The sequence below is a fragment of the Watersipora subatra genome, unplaced genomic scaffold (genome assembly GCF_963576615.1).
Source record: "Watersipora subatra unplaced genomic scaffold, tzWatSuba1.1 SCAFFOLD_76, whole genome shotgun sequence".
Classification (NCBI taxonomy): Eukaryota; Metazoa; Bryozoa; class Gymnolaemata; order Cheilostomatida; family Watersiporidae; genus Watersipora; species Watersipora subatra.
Window position 1 is genome coordinate 60489 of NW_027045273.1, and position 19405 is coordinate 79893.

Sequence of the window (19405 nt, forward strand, 5' to 3'; positions counted from 1 at the left end):
ACGGTTAGTTCCTATCAAAACGGTTAGTTCCTATCATAACCGTTAGTTCCTATCATAACGGTTAGTTCCTATCGTAACGGTTAGTTCCTATCGTAACGGTTAGTTCCTATCCTTGCGGTTAGTTCTTATGATAACGGTTAGTTCCTATCCTTACGGTTAGTTTCTATCAAAACGGTTAATTCCTATCCTTACGGTTAGTTCCTATCCTTACGGTTAGTGCCTATCATAACGGTTAGTTCCTATCGTTACGGTTAGTTCCTATCATAACGTTTAGTTGCTATCGTAATGGTTAGTTCCTATCGTAACGGTTAGTTCTTATCGTAATGGTTAGTTCCTATCGTAACGGTTAGTTCTTATCCTTACGGTTAGTTCCTATCATAACGGTTAGTTCCTATAATAACTGTTAGTTTTTATCATAACGGTTAGTTCCTATCGTAATGGTTAGTTTCTATCATAACGGTTAGTTCTTATCCTTACGGTTAGTTCCTATCGTAATGGGTAGTTCCTATAATAACTGTTAGTTCCTATCGTAACGGTTAGTTCCCATCGTAAAAGTTAGTTCCAATCGTAACGGTTAGTTCCTATTGTAATGGTTAGTTCCTATCGTAACGGTTAGTTCCCATCGTAACGGTTAGTTCCTATCGTAACGGTTAGTTCCTATCGTAACGGTTAGTTCCTATTCTTACGGTTAGTTCCTATCAAAACGGTTAGTTTCTATCATAACGGTTAGTTCCTATCATAACCGTTAGTTCCTATCATAACGGTTAGTTCCTATTATAGTGAATACTATGCCAACAGAGATGGACACAATGTGAGGTTTTATATCTTATGTTGCAGTTCCTCTGGTCTGGTGCATGACAATATCCCTGTGGAGCCAGCGTCGAGCAGTCAGGCCATTCTACAACAGGGAGAGCAGCAGATATTTGATATCCAAGTCAGCAGAGATGGTCATAAACTATACACAACTACTGGAACCACCGTTCAGCTCTGGGACCTCAATACATAAGTTGATGCGTTTTTTTCAGTTACGATCCCTAGAATAAAAATCTACATTTGTTAGTTTGTATGTTGTCCATAAATGTAATGTTGTTGCTAAGAATCCCTCTGAGAATGATGGATTTAGTTTGGATGCCGGCTTGTCTTCAATTTCCTTGTAAATATTTGTGTATATTATAGTTTGAGAATTTTCCAGTTAAAAAAAATTGAAGATTACGAAAATTAGAGAATTTTGAGGCACACACTCTCATTGACAGCTATTTCTGTTAAAAGCACTTTAAAAATATTAGTATTAGTAACTGTAGTTACCAAGGTTAACATAATATTTTCTCATTAATTTTTAGTGTTGTTCATCACATAAAATTTGAGATGGAGTGAATGATCAATTTCAGTATATCAGTTTTTCCTGGTAATTACTCAATCCAATCGTGATCCCACTTGATGGCCTGGAGATCAGAGTCGTTATAAAATACGTCAGACCTAGTCATTGCTGCATTGTTGGGCCTATCTGGTTCAGTCTCACCAGATCAATCTGTCAGTACGAAAATATAAAAGTTTGATGATTTTCACCAAGGGGTGTTTGTATTAAATAATCATGATGGGCTTCTTCACCCCTCTATACGACATTTTTATGTTACGATGCCAACACCGGAACAAATTTATTTCGTATGGCAAGGATCTAATGCAAATGTAACAAGCAAAATTATAGATAGGTAAAATAATAAAAAATATGAAAAGGTTTTTATACCACATCCAAGGTGGGATACTTCTCGATATATCTACTAGCTAGTATATTGTACTTACTGTCATTAGAGGTGGGATACTTCTCGATATATCTACTAGCTAGTATATTGTACTTACTGTCATTAGAGGTGGGATACTTCTCGATATATCTACTAGCTAGTATATTGTACTTACTGTCATTAGAGGTGGGATACTTCTCGATATATCTACTAGCTAGTATATTGTACTTACTGTCATTAGAGGTGGGATACTTCTCGATATATCTACTAGCTAGTATATTGTACTTACTGTCATTAGAGGTGGGATACTTCTCGATATATCTACTAGCTAGTATATTGTACTTACTGTCATTAGAGGTGGGATACTTCTCGATATATCTACTAGCTAGTATATTGTACTTACTGTCATTAGAGGTGGGATACTTCTCGATATATCTACTAGCTAGTATATTGTACTTACTGTCATTAGAGGTAGGATACTTCTCGATATATCTACTAGCTAGTATATTGTACTTACTGTCATTAGAGGTAGGATACTTCTCGATATATTTACTAGCTAGTATATTGTACTTACTGTCATTAGAGGTAGGATATTTTTCCATATATCTACTAGCTAGTATATAGTACTTACTGCCATTAGAAGTAGTGTACTTCTCCATATATCTACAAGCTAGTATATTGTACTTTCTGCCATTAGAGGTAGGATACTTATCCATATATCTACTAGCTAGTATATAGTACTTACTATTATTAGAGGTTGGTGTATGAATCTTAGAAAATCCACCACAGTTGTAACTCTCTTCTATAGGTGATTTATGTACACAACTATAACCTTCCATAGGTGGTTTATGTACACATCTATAACCATTCATCTATAGGTGGTTTATGTACACAGCTATAACCTTTCTTCTATCAGTAGTTTATGCGCACAACCGTAATCTTCTTTCTTTGTATAAGTCCAAGGGTCACTCCTAATGTGTATTTGATCTACCCATGTGGCATTTTGTAACTGACAGTTATTTTTCATTGGTTGTCCGCTTGCATGCACAACATCATTTAACCATATATATATTGTTAACAGCACTTACAACTAAATCTAGCAATTTAGCTTCTGCACCTTTTTGATGACTAATTGCTATATTCATTTAAACTGTCAAGGCTGGTGATCTGTAAAATATTGTACGCTTACAGGCTATCGGCAGTCGGAAAGGTTGCTAGCGGCCACCAAGCACCGATTATTTGCCTTAGTTTATACAACGACTCAAGAGGGAAAGAACAACTCTTAACTGGCTCCAAGGATCATCTAATTAAGGGATTTGATATTTCCAATGAACAAACTTCAAATTATCCAATTCAGGCCAAATTTACTATGGACCCTCCTCACTATGATGGTGTTCAATGTCTCGCGCATCGTCAGGACATCCTTTTTAGTGGTTCTCGGGATATGCGTATCAAAAAATGGAACCTCAGTGAACCCTCTTCTCAACCACAGGTAAAATTGGTGTTTTTACAATACTAGGTGTTGCTCTATTTAATAGCAAAATAAAGGTGATAGTTATTTCCGGTAATGGTCACCAATCAAGATCACCACTTTGTAATAAATATTTTTTATTAGAAGTAATATTTGAGATGAAGTGAATGATTGATATCAGTATATCGGTTTTCCTGGTAATCACTCAATCCAATTGTGATCCTACTTGATGGCCTAGAGATCAGAGTCAATATAAAATATGTCAGACCTAGTCATTGCTGCATTGTTGAGCCCATCTGGTTCAGTCTCACCAGATCAACCTGTCATACGCAAGACATTATGCTGTGTCTCTCACCAATATTTGCAAATGTCTTGTAGGTTTGTTACAATACAGAGACTCGTTTATGATTAAAAGTTTCATATTGCAGGATTGCATTGTTGACTCATTCAAAAGGGACAAGTTGATTCGCCAGTGTTTAATCTTTACCATCTTTAATGCAGTTCACGCCGCTCCTTTCCGCTTAAGTTGAATGTCAATTTCAAACAAACTCCTGGTTCCTCATTCCTCAACTTGCATTGTTTTCAGTCAGTTAATGGCGCCCATAAGGACTGGATCACCGACATGTGCATGCTACCAGATAATGACATATTGCTAAGCTGCTGTCGCTCTGGCACTGTGAAGATTCGGTCAAACGAGACTTGCCAGCAGCTAAATGAAGTGCGTGCTCATTCATTAGCCGTCAACTCTATGGCTACCAACCGCAGCAATCTCTTTACTGCCTCTAGGTAAAGTAGTATATAGTACTTACTGTCACTAGAGGTAGGTAATTGTTCAATATATCTACTAGCTAGTATATCGTACTTACTGCCATTAGAGGCAGGATACTTTTCAGTATATCTACTAGCTAGTAAATAGTACTTACCGTCACCAAAGGTAGGTAATTGTTCACTATATCTACTAGCTAGTATATAGTACTTACTGTCACCAGAGGTAGGTAACTGTTCACTATATCTACTAACTAGTATATAGTACTTACTGTCACCAGAGGTAGGTAACTGTTCACTATATCTACTAACTAGTATATAGTACTTACTGTCACCAGAGGTAGGTAACTGTTCACTATATCTACTAACTAGTATATAGTACTTACTGTCACCAGAGGTAGGTAATTGTTCAATATACAAATTATGTAAGCTTATTGTAAATTTAATGTTACGTCTGTCACCCATGTGTTCTAATGAGACACTTGGCCAATTAGCCAAATAGTATAGATTTACTGGCTTTTCCTTAAATCCAATTAATTCACTGATTACTGTATGTATTCGAGTATAATCACAAAATTTTTTACCCATTTTTAATGATAAATCATGAGTAAGCACAAGTAGTCGCATAGCGTCTTGTTGCCTGATTTACTGAGAACCGTTCGCTTAAGCAATACTAATGATTTTTGTACTGACTGTGTGACTACTTACCTAGTCGATCGGTGTGGCAATACAGATGCCTCAAAAGTGACGTTTTACAAATTGTCTTGCGGTCAAATGATTGCGATGCTACTTTGTCAATTGGGAGCAAAACCGATTGATATTTTTAACGCGACTAGAACCCCTTAAGCATCCAACGTTGTTGATACGTCAAACAAAATCTTAAATAAATGCAATATATTGGGCTGACAGTTTCTTTTATAGTTATTCAATAGCATCATTGTGTGAATTGTGTAAATATGCCAAATGGAGAAGTTGATAACTTTGGTTGGTTGTACCAACATATCTTGTTCTTTGTCCAAGAACTTTTCATGCGCCACGATTTAGCATGTATAACAGACATGGTTCATGCTCTTTCAGTGATTGCACGATAAGGATCTGGTGGATGGACCCACATAAACTATACAGTTCATAGCCAAAGCACAGATTCATTCTCCATATTCTCATATTTTTTGTCTGTATTTATGTAGCTATTTTTGTTTTCTTTACGATTGATGACTATGCAGGAAAATTATCTTATACATTCCTTTTTTAAATCAATGTTCAAATTGTTTGACCCATGTACTTTGCATGTGTCTATATTCCTAGTGCACATCCGACTATAAACTCTTTCGTGTCAAAGATTATCATGATGTTACATCATATCCATCGATGCAATTATTCTTCTCTTCTCGTCGATATTTATTTTAACCTTTTAAACACTTTGTCTGTTTTAACTGGCCGTAGATTTTCGAAATGCGCATTTATTTTTGGTGCAATAGGCTTTATTGTATTCAATCTTGTTCGTTGAAATTATCTAAAAAATAAACTAACTTTAAGAGTAATGGAGCTGTCTTATGTATCAACACGAATCCTTTTACTTTGCTCTAATTTTGTAAGGTACCTACATATGTTTATCATAACAACATTGGCTCACAGCTAGTCTAATTTTATTAAAACTATACAATAACATCAATAGTTGAGTGTTTCATTGTTGAGCTGCATGCGTTTGCATCCTCGGTCCAATAAAAGCATGCATTTATAGATATGATAATTCACCTTAAGGAAGGAAACACATCAAAATGATACTTTTAAAGGCAAAGTAACAGTTCTGAAGGTAGTATTGCGAAGTAACAGTTATGAAGGTAGCATTGCAAAGTAACAGTTCTGAAGGTAGTATTGCAAAGTAACAGTTATGATGGTAGTATTGCGAAGTAACAGTGATGAAGGTAGCATTGCAATGTAACAGTTATGAAGGTAGCATTGTAAAGTAACAGTTATGAAGGTAGTATTGCAAAGTAACAGTTATGAAGGTAGTATTGCAAGATAACAGTTCTGAAGGTAGTATTGCGAAGTAATAAAAAACCTCATAATGTAGTCTACCATGTGGTCTTTGAAGCCCTCTGTGATACTTGCTTACTTACTCTACAGTTAAACATTGATAATGAGTTGGTACTGTGTGGGTGGAGCATGTTATAGTATTCCCTTTTTTTCCAGTTGGTCAGTTTGAGAAAACTAATATGTTTCTCAATGACTTCTCATCTAAAGAACTTTGAGTTAAAGGTTATTATTAAGGGAACGCCATTATCAAGCTGTTAGTAGCAGTCAACGCTTTCCAAAGGCTTTTGTAACTAAACATTTTAAATATTAATAAACAAACAATTTACTTGGCATTTATTTAGTGATACCAAATAACTGACTCCACTTTCTGATTTCGCATTGCGACTGAGTCATGAATTTTGAGCGAGTTTTAAGAACTATCATTGAAATAATACCAGTCGCAGGTGCCAGTTTGCATTTGCTAACTAACGTTAATAATACACTTGAAACAAACTGCAACTAAACTTGTACTCTTGCATCACCAAATAAGGTAGTTTTGATTTGATAATGTAAGAAATATCTTTCAATGCCAGGTGCGTTTTGAACATCATTTCTATCTATGAACAGAAATCCAATTACTACACCTGGAAGACATCATTTCTATCTATGAACAGGAATCCAATTACTACACCTGGAAGACTCTTTACTAACTTAAATCTTTAATTTTTTTATCAAATAATCTTATTCAAAAAATAAACTTATTGAAGATGCTTAATTTTTTAAACATGTAAATGTGGTTAAAGTGACATCTTGTTTGTATAATATTAATCTCAACTTTATTTTACTAATTTCAGCTTTTACATTTACATCTTGAGCTCCGAAATAACTGCCATAGGTGTGACCGTGACGATAAAAATCATTACCTTGTAAGGCTGTTAGGGTAAAAACATATTTCTTTAGCAAACCATACCACCCAGGTATCGTTTGGAAGTATGGCATAAAGCAATGAGCCAGACGTTTGCACGCTTCACAATGCAGGCATGTTGAATTAGATCAATGTTATGTATATTTAACAGGAGAGTTTTCTCGCTGTGTCGAGAGCATTCACTCCCTACAAAAACACTCTAGTGAGTTTTTACACACTTAGTGATCAGAACATGAGCCAAGACTATATGTAAAATGTGCACTGTTTGGAAAGTATCTCACGTTCCATTTTACAGAATACGCAGAGATACTTCACACCTATAACCACTCACACTTCACTAATTTAGTGTTGAGCTCCACTGCTCCGTTTAAAGTAATCTGCTTCCTCATTAGTATTTTGCAAAACTGTCTTTCACCTTCTTCTAAAAATAATGGTAAGTATTATTTTAATGCCAAAGTAATGGCATTAAAATTTCACACACCGACATCACTCAGTTTTCTATGGGTCATCTAATGTATTAAGGTAATTTCAGAGATAGGTTGAAAATATCCTACCCTTTCAAGAGCTTCTGTCTAATTTGCTATTGACAGCAAAATAAAAAATTTCCATACTGCAAGATAAATTTTGAGATGATATGCAATAAGTCAAATCTTTACTGAATTCACGTAAGATACAAGATCCTCAAAAGCTCTAGTATATTTGTATTTGAGTCACTTTGTCTGCAAATATGTAATATTTAGGCCTACTGATAAAGTATAATCTAGCCACAACTGACTAAGATTTCAGAGCTTTCAGCCACTTAGAAAATAATGTGTATCAGCAATGATATATAACCACTCCCCATAGATATGGAGGGTAGCCTGGGCATGGCTCTTGTGGGGATTGGGAGAGATCCATGCCCAGGCTACCCCCTCTCTCCCAATCCCCCACAAGAGCCATGCCCAGGCTAGGGGGCATATGTCATTGGTATATCATCAGTATATAAAGAGTCTTGCTTTCAAGAATACGCTGAAAGAAGCAACAAAAACTGCTTGCTTTGCTAGAGTGAAATGCATTTTGGTTAATAGACAAACGGCTATTTCGAAGATTAGTTTTACTTTTACATGGTAACTTGAAATCATCCATGCTTTAGCCAGAATTTTGCTCATGCTAGATTCTATTAAATAATCTACCTCAATGCTAAATTTTAATCAACAAACACCAGAGCATATTCAGATATTTTGTTTTTTAAGCTTGATTCCAATGTACATATGTTGAACCAATGATATACAGCCTGTGGGGCTGTATATCATTGGTTGAACTAATGTAAGAAAAATTTACAAAGATATATAATTTGTAATTACTTTCTAACTTTTCAATTGTTATTTTTTCTTACAAAAAAATTCAAACGAATCAATTCCTAGTTATTTTAACGCATCGTAAAGCAGCATCACCGCCAATGTCAATAAAAAGAGCCTCCGACTTCATCTTGTAATACATTTACACTCAAAAGCAATAATTATTCATAAATTCGTTAAAAGTTGTCGCCTTTCTCATTTTTAGACCCACGATTAGCTAGTCGAGCAAGACTTTCATTCAATAGTCTCCGAGCGTTCGAAGGAAGCTAAAGATAAGCTCGGCATGGCGGTTCGCTCCAGTTTCAGTACGAACTATTAGCCGTCTGTGATGCTTTGAGAACTAAAACACGAAGCGCTCTGCCATACTAGATTATAAGTTAATTTCCTGTTGATATAGTTCATGGTTTGATAAAAAAGAACAATTATAACTGCTATAATTGATGTTGCCACTCTTACAACAGCTAAATATGATAGACTTTGGTTACAAAACCAACTTCATAGATAGTTTTCAGGTTTGATGTTGCATTTTATTAGATATACCTCACTTGTTCTTTTCTCTGACTTTGTAATACCATCGCAAATGCGTATTAAATACCAAATTTATTAACGCAAGATAGTTCATGATAGTTGTACTATAAACTATTATAGTTGCAGTAAGCCCATTGACAAATGTACCAACTTTGCAAACGTCTTATGCTCGCACTACTGTCGTTATGCATTCGTGCAGCTTTGAATCGTAAAATGGACGGATTTTCACGACTCGTTTCGTAGGTTATCTTTTTAACATTGCAACAATCTGGTTATTGAAATATTTATTCTACTAAGAAGCTCAGACAGTTTCTCGACTCTGTTTACTACATGTTCACACATTGAATAAGCAACTATCGACAATCTTGTTTATGCGAAGGCCTCTACGCAGAGGGGAGATTTCTCAAAAGATATTGGTACGGCCACAGAGAAAGGAGGGACTGATCATGCTCGCGAAAATACTCGCGAAGCCAGTCTTAAATAACACCTCAGATGCATTTTAGACTGTTTTATACAGACAGAGGTTCAAAACCGTAGTCAATGCTATCGATATAAATGCAGTTACTGCAAAAGAAATGTTACAAGCTGTCCTAAATTCTTGAGAAATTTTTTTTGTACCAAATATTGGTTTTGCGGAGAAATTATAACAGCAGCGATTAAGAATAGTAATAAGAAAACTTGCTGTTAATTTCATCTTTTTTCGAGTGTGGAGAATGTTGTTGGAACCAGTTGCACAGAAACATTGTTTTCTGTGGCAGTTATGCATGTTTATGGATATGTTGTATAGGTATAATAGAAATATCAAGAAAGTATATCATGCATGATGCGTTATTTAGTTTTATTGCACTGCAAGGCTACCTTTACTTAACCCTAATTTGGATTATTTATTACACCAAGACTTCTCACTCACTTATTGGTAGGAAGCAATCTTTGCAGCCCTTCTTGCATGCCCTTGTGCATACTCCTAGATGACTGTTTGCTCTTTTAGATTGTCTGTTCTCTTGTTGTGCACATGAAATGCATAATGCTGCTAAGCCGCAATTATTTCATTTATTATAATTAATATATATTAATTTTGTTTGGATATTTTCCTGCACATCATCGGAATTAGCGCTGTGCTAGTTTATGATAAAAGGGGCATCAAAATACATAAAGTGATAAGTCTGGAGCGCAAGCCTATTGATGATCACAAGTCTCTGACTGACCTAGAGTGATTTTCACAAATCCTAAAACAAAGGTGCACACACTCCACAACTGAATGTGAATCAAATGACAACATTGGTGAAATGGATGATAAAATAAAATTACATAGGCATTAAAATCCAACCATATCACCATCTATTCCAGTCTATGTTCAACCTGATATAATTGTTTTATTATATTAATATTGTTTTGAAGCATTAAAATAATGGTATACCTATAATAAAAAGTGACTCAATTGATGAACGCTATTAGCAAACTAGCACGCTAGTAATAAAGTGATGACTTTCCCTTATGTAGCCTTATGTACCCTTATGTAGCCTTATGTACCTTATGTATGGAGGAACAACAAACTGGTTTAGTCAAGTTTATGTTTATATTTAGTTTTTAATGTAGAGGGCTCATGGACTCATAGCTCCCTTTCTACCATTCAATGTTGTGGGCTACATACAAAACTTTAATGTAGTTGCTGAAAAATCATTGTAATTGCGCCAAAAATTAGAGTGGCTGAGTCCGTTAGGCTGTATCATATTTTTTAATTTCTATTTAAGAAAAGTTTTTTGTTGGTATGCTAATTTTTTAAAAGAAAAATAACTTGTTTACTTTGGATTAAATAGCTCACCACGATAATCAGATAACGGGAAAGATGACCCTCCGTTCTAGCTGTGTGATAAATAAAAATGACTAATAATAAAGCACCATGAACAATATACTTGCAGTAAAAACATTTTGTACAATTTCTTGAGAGTAACATAGCAAATTTTTCTAAAACTGCCAATATTCATAATAAGTAGGTTTAAAAGTACCACCCGCTAAATGAGATTCTTCGTAACACCATCAGCTCGGTCAACAAGCTATACATCCAAAATGACTAGGGGCTAGTCCCCTAGTCCAAGTGATTAGGGGAATTGGTCATCTACTTTGGACCATCTGGTGACTAAGACTGTCATAAAGGTGACTAGGTAGACTGGTGGCTGTTAGCTTTCTCCTTAAAATTTTTCACTCTTGTCTCACTCTCTACTACAATCAAGTACTAATCCCGCATAATATTTCAGCTGTTTCTTTGGAGCAAACTGTTTGGTAAGGGCCAATCACTAATTGAGCTGCTAACCAAATCACATTGTTAGTAACTATTTCTATTTAACTGAAAAATTTGGGAGTATAAAATTCAGATGCAATTTTTTTGGTGTAACTACTACTGAAAATGCACTGCTAGTCAGCTCAGTCGAGTGTTATACTGCTAGAGTCCTGCCAGGATCACATAGTTAGCAGCAGTTACAATCATCAAAAGCGCACATTGGAAATGAAATTAAACAGCAACATCAAGAGGCTGCAGTCAATGTGTACAATGATCGGGATCACACCATTTTCTTTGCTTCAATATAAACATGTATAGTATAAACAAATTATAGCAGCACTGGGTTACACATGATAGCTCTTGCATGACACCTCAAGTAGTGTGGTTACTTTAGATAGAAGTTCCATGTTATTCAGTTATTTGAATATGCAGTTCCAATTGTACCAACCGGAGCTCCGACTAGCATAAACTTAATAATCGTAGAAGAAATAAAAGTTCTCTGATCTAAGACAGCCTATTGTGGTGGCTGTGACATTTTATGCTGAAAGAATTTGGCCAATGTTTGACAGATTTATCAACGATTTTAGGATGCACTGGTCAGTGGAAATTGCTGGCCTTGTTTTTCCCTTTGACGCTATTAGTTGCAACTCCGCTTTATCGGGTATTGCCATTAGCTGCAGCATCAATGGCCGTGGCTAACAGTCCTGTATTCCCTAGTTGCAAGTTGGGGCGGCTAATGTTAGGCAACTAGTTATGTAATGTATGGCGGTGTTAGCCCCAACAGGTTTCTTTCATTTAGGGCCTCAACCGGGCATCTCATGTGAAGTTTTAAAAATTTTTATCAGAAAGTATAAACATTTTTTCTATTATTTGAGATTTGTTTGTTTTCGGTGATGTGACTGCCAGGACATTTTCAGATTAAAATAAGCTAAACTTGATTGCAGTTAAAAGAAATGCTCAAAAGAGAAAGATATCTTTTTCTTTTAAGCATTTCAACATCAACAAAGATCAATTTTGCCGATTTTATTTCAAGTTCATCCGAAGGTTTCTACGCTTTCGTTGGGCCATTGCCAAGCGGATGTTTGTTAAAACTTGGCCTTTTGCAAACCTTTATAAAGTCGTTAACAAGAATATATTGCCGATGATAATAATGACGCCCAAAAACTATTAAAAGCTAACGTTTATCTCTATCGCATGGAATAAAGTGATATTATACAGCGATAAAAACCGTTCCCGTAGTCGTTGGGCAAATAACTGTTCCAGTTAATGATGTTGAGGTCGAGTTATCTAAAGCAATTTATCATTGCGTGAAAACGAACCAAACAAATCCGTTCGAGTTAACCAAGTGTTCGTGATAAAATTTTACATTTTATCCGAGAGCGAGTTATTCGAGTTTGACTGTACTTAGCCGCCAAAATTTCTTAAAAAGTTGGGGTGTCTCAGCCGGCCAGTCGCCCCAGGGAATACGGGCCTGGTTGCTAAGTACCTCAAGGTTACTATGTTCTTCCTTAAGCCCGGTCAGCATCTTTCTCTACCAGCCCTGGCCTCTCACTCTCTGTTATTGATATGTATTACCCTATCACCAACAACTCGCTTAACAACATAAAATCAGACCTCATGTTGAGGAGAGATGACTTAATCTTATTGGCCTCTGGTTGCCTCACAATCTTATCCTGCATTAGTAGCTATTCCCACTGGCCAAAACTTTTACACTTGAATCTGACTTCAAAACTACAGCTAGAACCCATTTCCTTGGTTTTGCAGGAGAGAAAGATGCTTCACTTGCTTCACACTCCGATATTGTGGGCTCTACTTTGCTGTAGTTACTTGCGGTCTTTTTTGCACTCCTTTGTCCAGTGCTCCTTGGCTCCGCACTTGTAGTTAGTGCAGGGAAAATAGTTGGTGCAGTGGTCTGCAGAATAACTTAAAAAATGCACCACAAGGCCTACATTTTTTTACTGCCTTAGTTTTTTTACCTTTCCTATTGCCTTGCTCTTGCCAGCCATGTTGTTCAGTGGGCTGCTAAAACTGTCTGAGAGTTTTACTTTTTATAACACCTAATACGCATTTGTTTCTCCACAGCGCCATCTCAGTGATTTCTATTCTCTTTAAAACCTGTGGTGTTTTACACGATGCTGTAATGGGTAGAACCACAAATTAAAATGTCATCTAATAAGTAGTGCCTTCAAAACTATTAGCTATTTAATGGCTTTATGGAAATGCTTCAACTGAACAAATTATTTGAGGATATTTGTCTAAAGCAAATACATTCTTATGGTGCAAAAAATGTATTGATAAATCGATTTTTTACTCAACTTAACCTGCCAAAACTCAGAATTGTATAGTTTTGGAGACATGGCACCACTAGACAACCGACAATATGTCTGAAATCCTATGTAGCAGGTGAATTAACACTAATTAAAATTGGTTACCTTTATATACATTAATCTTACCACCAGCTTTTGAGGCTGTTTTGAAGCTTGAACAACAGTCAGTAGGTTTTTTCTGCTGTCTTAATGACCTTTCAGCAAGCATATTATTAAGCGCTCTTGCCCTTTGGGTTCTCAATCTCTGCTATGGACTTTGGGGAACACTATCTGACAAATTTATCACTGCTCTTAAATTCATGTTAAATATACCAAGCATTGTACAAGACTATCAAATACATAGGAAACTTTCCAATAATGTGAATTTTGTTGCAAGTCAACCTTTAAAAGATTATACCTGACACCTTATAAAATGCACGCGGGAGAATCGATAGTTTGACCTGGACACAGTATTTACTTTACTGTCTATGCAACAAATCTTTCTTTATATCATTTAAGGCTATAGCTAGAGCAAATTATCTCTTTTTTACTATCAACAGAATTCAACATTTTTAATTTGATTTCCTAAAAACTATCACAATCAATGCATTACTTTCGCAAGGCTAATCTGGGGTTTGGAGCCTAAGCTTATACAATGCAGCCGAGCATGCAGAAAGACATGCATATGTAACACTCAGCATTAGATTTCACTACAGCTACGCATCAGCAAAAATATATTTTAATACTTTTAAAAAGCTATCTTGATGTTTGCAGTAATACACTACCAAAGCTTTGGTTGCCATGGCATACACGAAACATGTCCTGAACAATTCTATGAACTTGAATAATTGCACAAATACATTTATGTTGGAGGAAGCAGTGCAGTCGTCTGCAAATGAATAGGAGTTACACAACGACTACCTTAAGCGTGGTTCTCATATATGCCGCAAAGCACCGGCAACAGCACCGCAGGCTATGGCGGTGAAATGTGAGCCTACACGCCGGGTACCGCCGAGTACCACCGGTAGTTGCCAGCAGTTAACACAAGAGTTTAGCGCTGTTCAAATTTCGCAAATAGCCGCAAGCAAAACCTTCCTGAAATGCACTGTACAGGTAAAGATCACCATTATCGAAATGGCGTGGCGAGCGAACATTTTATGTGAAGCTGCGATTATGTTTAGCAATGCAGCTTTAGATGTGAACAGAAGCTGCCGATCCTAACGTCGCAAGCGTTTTGCTGCGCAAGTTACCGCCGGAGTCTCGCAATCGATATGGAAACCAGACTTTAGCAGCTATGAAGATGAGTTGAACATATCATCAACAAAATTTCAGCGCAATATAGTGTAACCGTGACATTACTGATTACTCTATGCAATGTAATGATTATGCCAGCAATTATCAAATAAGAGTCTGTAGAGAGTTTTCTGTTCAACAGAACAGAAAACATTAGAGAAACACAAGGAATAAGGCATTGGCTATTTACGCTGGCAAAATTATTATTTGCAAAGACACCACACACCCCTGATGGCTGTGTAGTAATAGAAGAAACTGATGTATTTGTGATTGGTTAAAAGTGTTGATCCCTGATTAACATAATCATGACACCAATTTGTTCATTTTCACAGTAAACCGATTTTTTTTGAAAGTTGCTTTGAACTAGTGACAACGATGACCAACAAGTATTTATATATGAAAAAGGCTGTTACTTGCTGTAAAAGATATGTGATGAACACTGGTGTAAATTGGAACTGCTTGCATAAAATTTCAGGATATGTAAGATTAAATATTTTAAAGACCTAAGTTTTACTTGCAGTTTGATACAATTCATCAGCCTGAGTTCAAGTTGTAGTTGGACGATTTTAGATTATAAGTTGATGGATCTTTTTTTTAAGAAAACACAAGTGTAAATAGCTGTACAAACATTAGTGCAATGATAAACTATGGTTTACCCATATCTACTATATATATATATATATATAGTGTTAATACAATCATGTTCCAATAAGGGTAATGACAACATCCAATAGATGTTTTGATCTTTACTTGACCTAGGTTGATACTTGTAAAACATAACTAGTTATTCAGTAGTCTCGATCTGTGTAGTCGCAGCAGATGTTTATGCCATATGTCAGCTAAGAAATTTGCCCATTTTAAGAGCCTAAGAGTAATGACTATACATGTGTCCGACCTCATTTCTCCTAATGGCAGTGTCCAGCCTTTTACTGTACGCATCTATCTTCTTGCTGAGCTGTTCTCGCTTGTTAATGTGAAGATCCATCTCAGCTTCCATGTTGGCAATTGTCTGTTTCCGCACAACAACGGATGTCACGTACCGCTCAAGCTTGTCCCACTTGCTTTTCGCCACCTGAGTTAGAGTAATCGAGTAAAACGTAGTGTCCATTCGCACAGAGGACAAGACGACATAATATGTGTATATATAAGAAACATGCCATACACAAAAAAAATACTCTTCCAATTTAAGTGGCAGATTATTTTATATTACTTTAGGTTTAGCTGTAATCAGTAGAAAAAGTCACTAGTAAGTTGAGATTATAACAACAGGCTGTGAGAAACTTTGATATAAGAGGTGACATGAGATAACATGAGGTGCCATGAGATAACATGAGATGACATGAGATAACATGAGGTGACATGAGATAACATGAGGTGCCGTGAGATAACATGAGGTGACATGAGATAACATGAGATAACATGTGCTAGACGTATCAACAAAAGGCAAATAGTAAATCGCCGTCTGAGCAACAAGCAGTTATCTACTCTGCAATTGCTCATTTAACATTGTCTAGTTTTATCTCAGCTATAAGTTACGACCCAGTTAGTGCTATGGCCCAGCTATAAGTTGTTCTTCAGTAACTAACATTCGCTACCAGAATACTGTCCAAAAATGAAAATCATTCTGAAGCAAATTTGGCAGATTGATTGGGACAAAGAGGTTAAAAAAGACGATGCAAACAGTTACCTTGGGAGAGAAGAGAAGAGCTGCTGACTTGTGCCTAGAAGCAGAAGATGATGAAGTCTTGCCAGATGAATTTTCATGGGAGAGGTTTGCCCTATTTTTGGCCATCACCCTGGAAGAGGCGGACGAGTCTCTTTGTCTTTTCCTCAACTGACTGACCTCTTCGTGCTTGCGCTGGCAACGCAATACGCTGACTTATGCAAAGGCTAGGATAAAATAAAAATGATTTATATGTCAAGGATACATGAAATGTCGATGGCTATCCCAAGCCACCTACTTTTTACGACAGAAGTAATTAAAACATCAGTAGACTGTTATATTCGTCCTGTAATTAATGAAGGCACTCTTTGAAAACTTAGAGACCAACATTTGAGTGTTGTTAAAGACCAACCTTGAGTATGGCATTTTTCTGTCTGTTTTGCAACTCCAACATGCGCACCTGATTGTCTCGTCGCCGCTTCTCTTTTTTCAGCTGTAGCAGCTCCTTATTCTTTCGTTGGTCACTAATCTTATTCTTCTCTGATTCCGTCTTCATTTGTGCCATCAGTCGCACCTGCAATAGCATCACCATAGTTGTCGAGATCTCCAAAACCAAGACCATGTGGTGGTGCAATAGTCAACACAACACATTACGAAGATCCCAAAAAACTCATACGCCAAACAATTATTTCCCATTCAAACTTTTCCCTGACTAACACAGATATAAATATAGTAGTGATGTCTCTCTGTGTAGGATTAAGTAAGACATAAATAAATATAGTGGTGATATCTCTTTGTGTAGGATTAACTAGCACATATAAATATAGTGGTGATATCTCTGTGTAGGATTAACTAGCACATATAAATATAGTGGTGATATCTCTGTGTAGGATTGACTAGCACATATAAATATAGTGGTGATGTCTCTCTGTGTAGGATTAACTAGCACATATAAATATAGTGGTGATATCTCTCTGTGTAGGATTAACTAATACATATAAATATAGTGGTGATATCTCTGTGTAGGATTAACTAGCACATATAAATATAGTGGTGATATCTCTGTGTGTAGGATTAACTAACACATATAAATATAGTGGTGATATCTCTGTGTAAGATTGACTAGCACATATAAATATAGTGGTGATATCTCTGTGTGTAGGATTTACTAGCACATATATAAATATAGTGGTGATGTCTCTCTGTGTAGGATTAACTAACACATATAAATATAGTGGTGATATCTCTGTGTAGGATTAACTAGCACATAAAAATATAGTGGTGATATCTCTCTGTGTAGGATTAACTAACACATATAAATATAGTGGTGATATCTCTGTGTAGGATTAACTAGCACATATAAATATAGTGGTGATATCTCTCTGTGTAGGATTAACTAACACATATAAATATAGTGGTGATATCTCTGTGTAGGATTAACTAGCACATATAAATATAGTGGTGATATCTCTCTGTGTAGGATTAACTAACACATATAAATATAGTGGTGATATCTCTGTGTAGGATTAACTAGCACATATAAATATAGTGGTGATGTCTCTCTGTGTAGGATTAACTAGCACATATAAATATAGTGGTGATATATCTCTGTGTAGGATTAACTAACACATATAAATATAGTGGTGATATCTCTGTGTAGGATTAACTAACACATATAAATATAGTAGTGATATCTGTGTGTAGGGTTAACTAACACAGATATAAATATAGTGGTGATATCTCTGTGTGTAGGATTTACTAGCACATATATAAATATAGTGGTGATGTCTCTCTGTGTAGGATTAACTAACACATATAAATACAGTGGTGATATCTCTGTGTAGGATTAACTAGCACATAAAAATATAGTGGTGATATCTCTCTGTGTAGGATTAACTAACACATATAAATATAGTGGTGATATCTCTGTGTAGGATTAACTAGCACATATAAATATAGTGGTGATGTCTCTCTGTGTAGGATTAACTAGCACATATAAATATAGTGGTGATATCTCTCTGTGTAGGATTAACTAACACATATAAATATAGTGGTGATGTCTCTCTGTGTAGGATTAACTAACACATATAAATATAGTAGTGATATCTGTGTGTAGGATTAACTAACACAGATATAAATATAGTGGTGATATCTCTGTGTGTAGGATTTACTAGCACATATATAAATATAGTGGTGATGTCTCTCTGTGTAGGATTAACTAACACATATAAATATAGTGGTGATATCTCTGTGTAGGATTAACTAGCACATAAAAATATAGTGGTGATATCTCTGTGTGTAGGATTAACTAACACATATAAATATAGTGGTGATATCTCTGTGTAGGATTAACTAGCACATATAAATATAGTGGTGATATCTCTCTGTGTAGGATTAACTAACACATATAAATATAGTGGTGATATCTCTGTGTAGGATTAACTAACACATATAAATATAGTGGTGATATCTCTGTGTGTAGGATTTACTAGCACATATATAAATATAGTGGTGATGTCTCTCTGTGTAGGATTAACTAACACATATAAATATAGTGGTGATATCTCTGTGTAGGATTAACTAGCACATAAAAATATAGTGGTGATATCTCTCTGTGTAGGATTAACTAACACATATAAATATAGTGGTGATATCTCTGTGTAGGATTAACTAGCACATATAAATATAGTGGTGATATCTCTCTGTGTAGGATTAACTAACACATATAAATATAGTGGTGATATCTCTGTGTAGGATTAACTAACACATATAAATATAGTGGTGATATCTCTGTGTAGGATTAACTAGCACATATAAATATAGTGGTGATATCTCTCTGTGTAAGATTAACTAACACATATAAATATAGTGGTGATATCTGTGTGTAGGATTAACTAACACAGATATAAATATAGTGGTGATATCTCTGTGTGTAGGATTAACTAACACATATAAATATAGTGGTGATATCTCTTTGTGTAGGATTAACTAACACAGGTATAAATATAGCGGTGATTTCTCTCTTTGTAGGATTAACTAACACAGCTTTTGTATCGGTCAGCAAGCCTACCTTTATCTTCTTCA

General features: G+C 35.7%; 1 protein-coding gene across 2 annotated transcripts; it reads left to right on the forward strand.

The window, feature by feature from the left end:
- Positions 1-911: 911 nt before the first annotated feature.
- On the forward strand, positions 912-5164 carry LOC137410105 (kinesin-like protein KIF21B). Of its 2 annotated transcripts, none has more exons than XM_068095690.1 (4): positions 912-1006; positions 2931-3231; positions 3797-3996; positions 5053-5164. In XM_068095690.1, exons 1-4 carry the CDS (start codon positions 945-947, stop codon positions 5105-5107), a joined length of 618 nt encoding a protein of 205 aa, XP_067951791.1. In that variant the 5' UTR covers positions 912-944; the 3' UTR covers positions 5108-5164. The 2 variants fall into 2 exon arrangements, with proteins under 2 accessions (XP_067951791.1, XP_067951790.1); XM_068095689.1 differs by having other exon boundaries at positions 914-1024.
- Positions 5165-19405: the final 14241 nt, after the last annotated feature.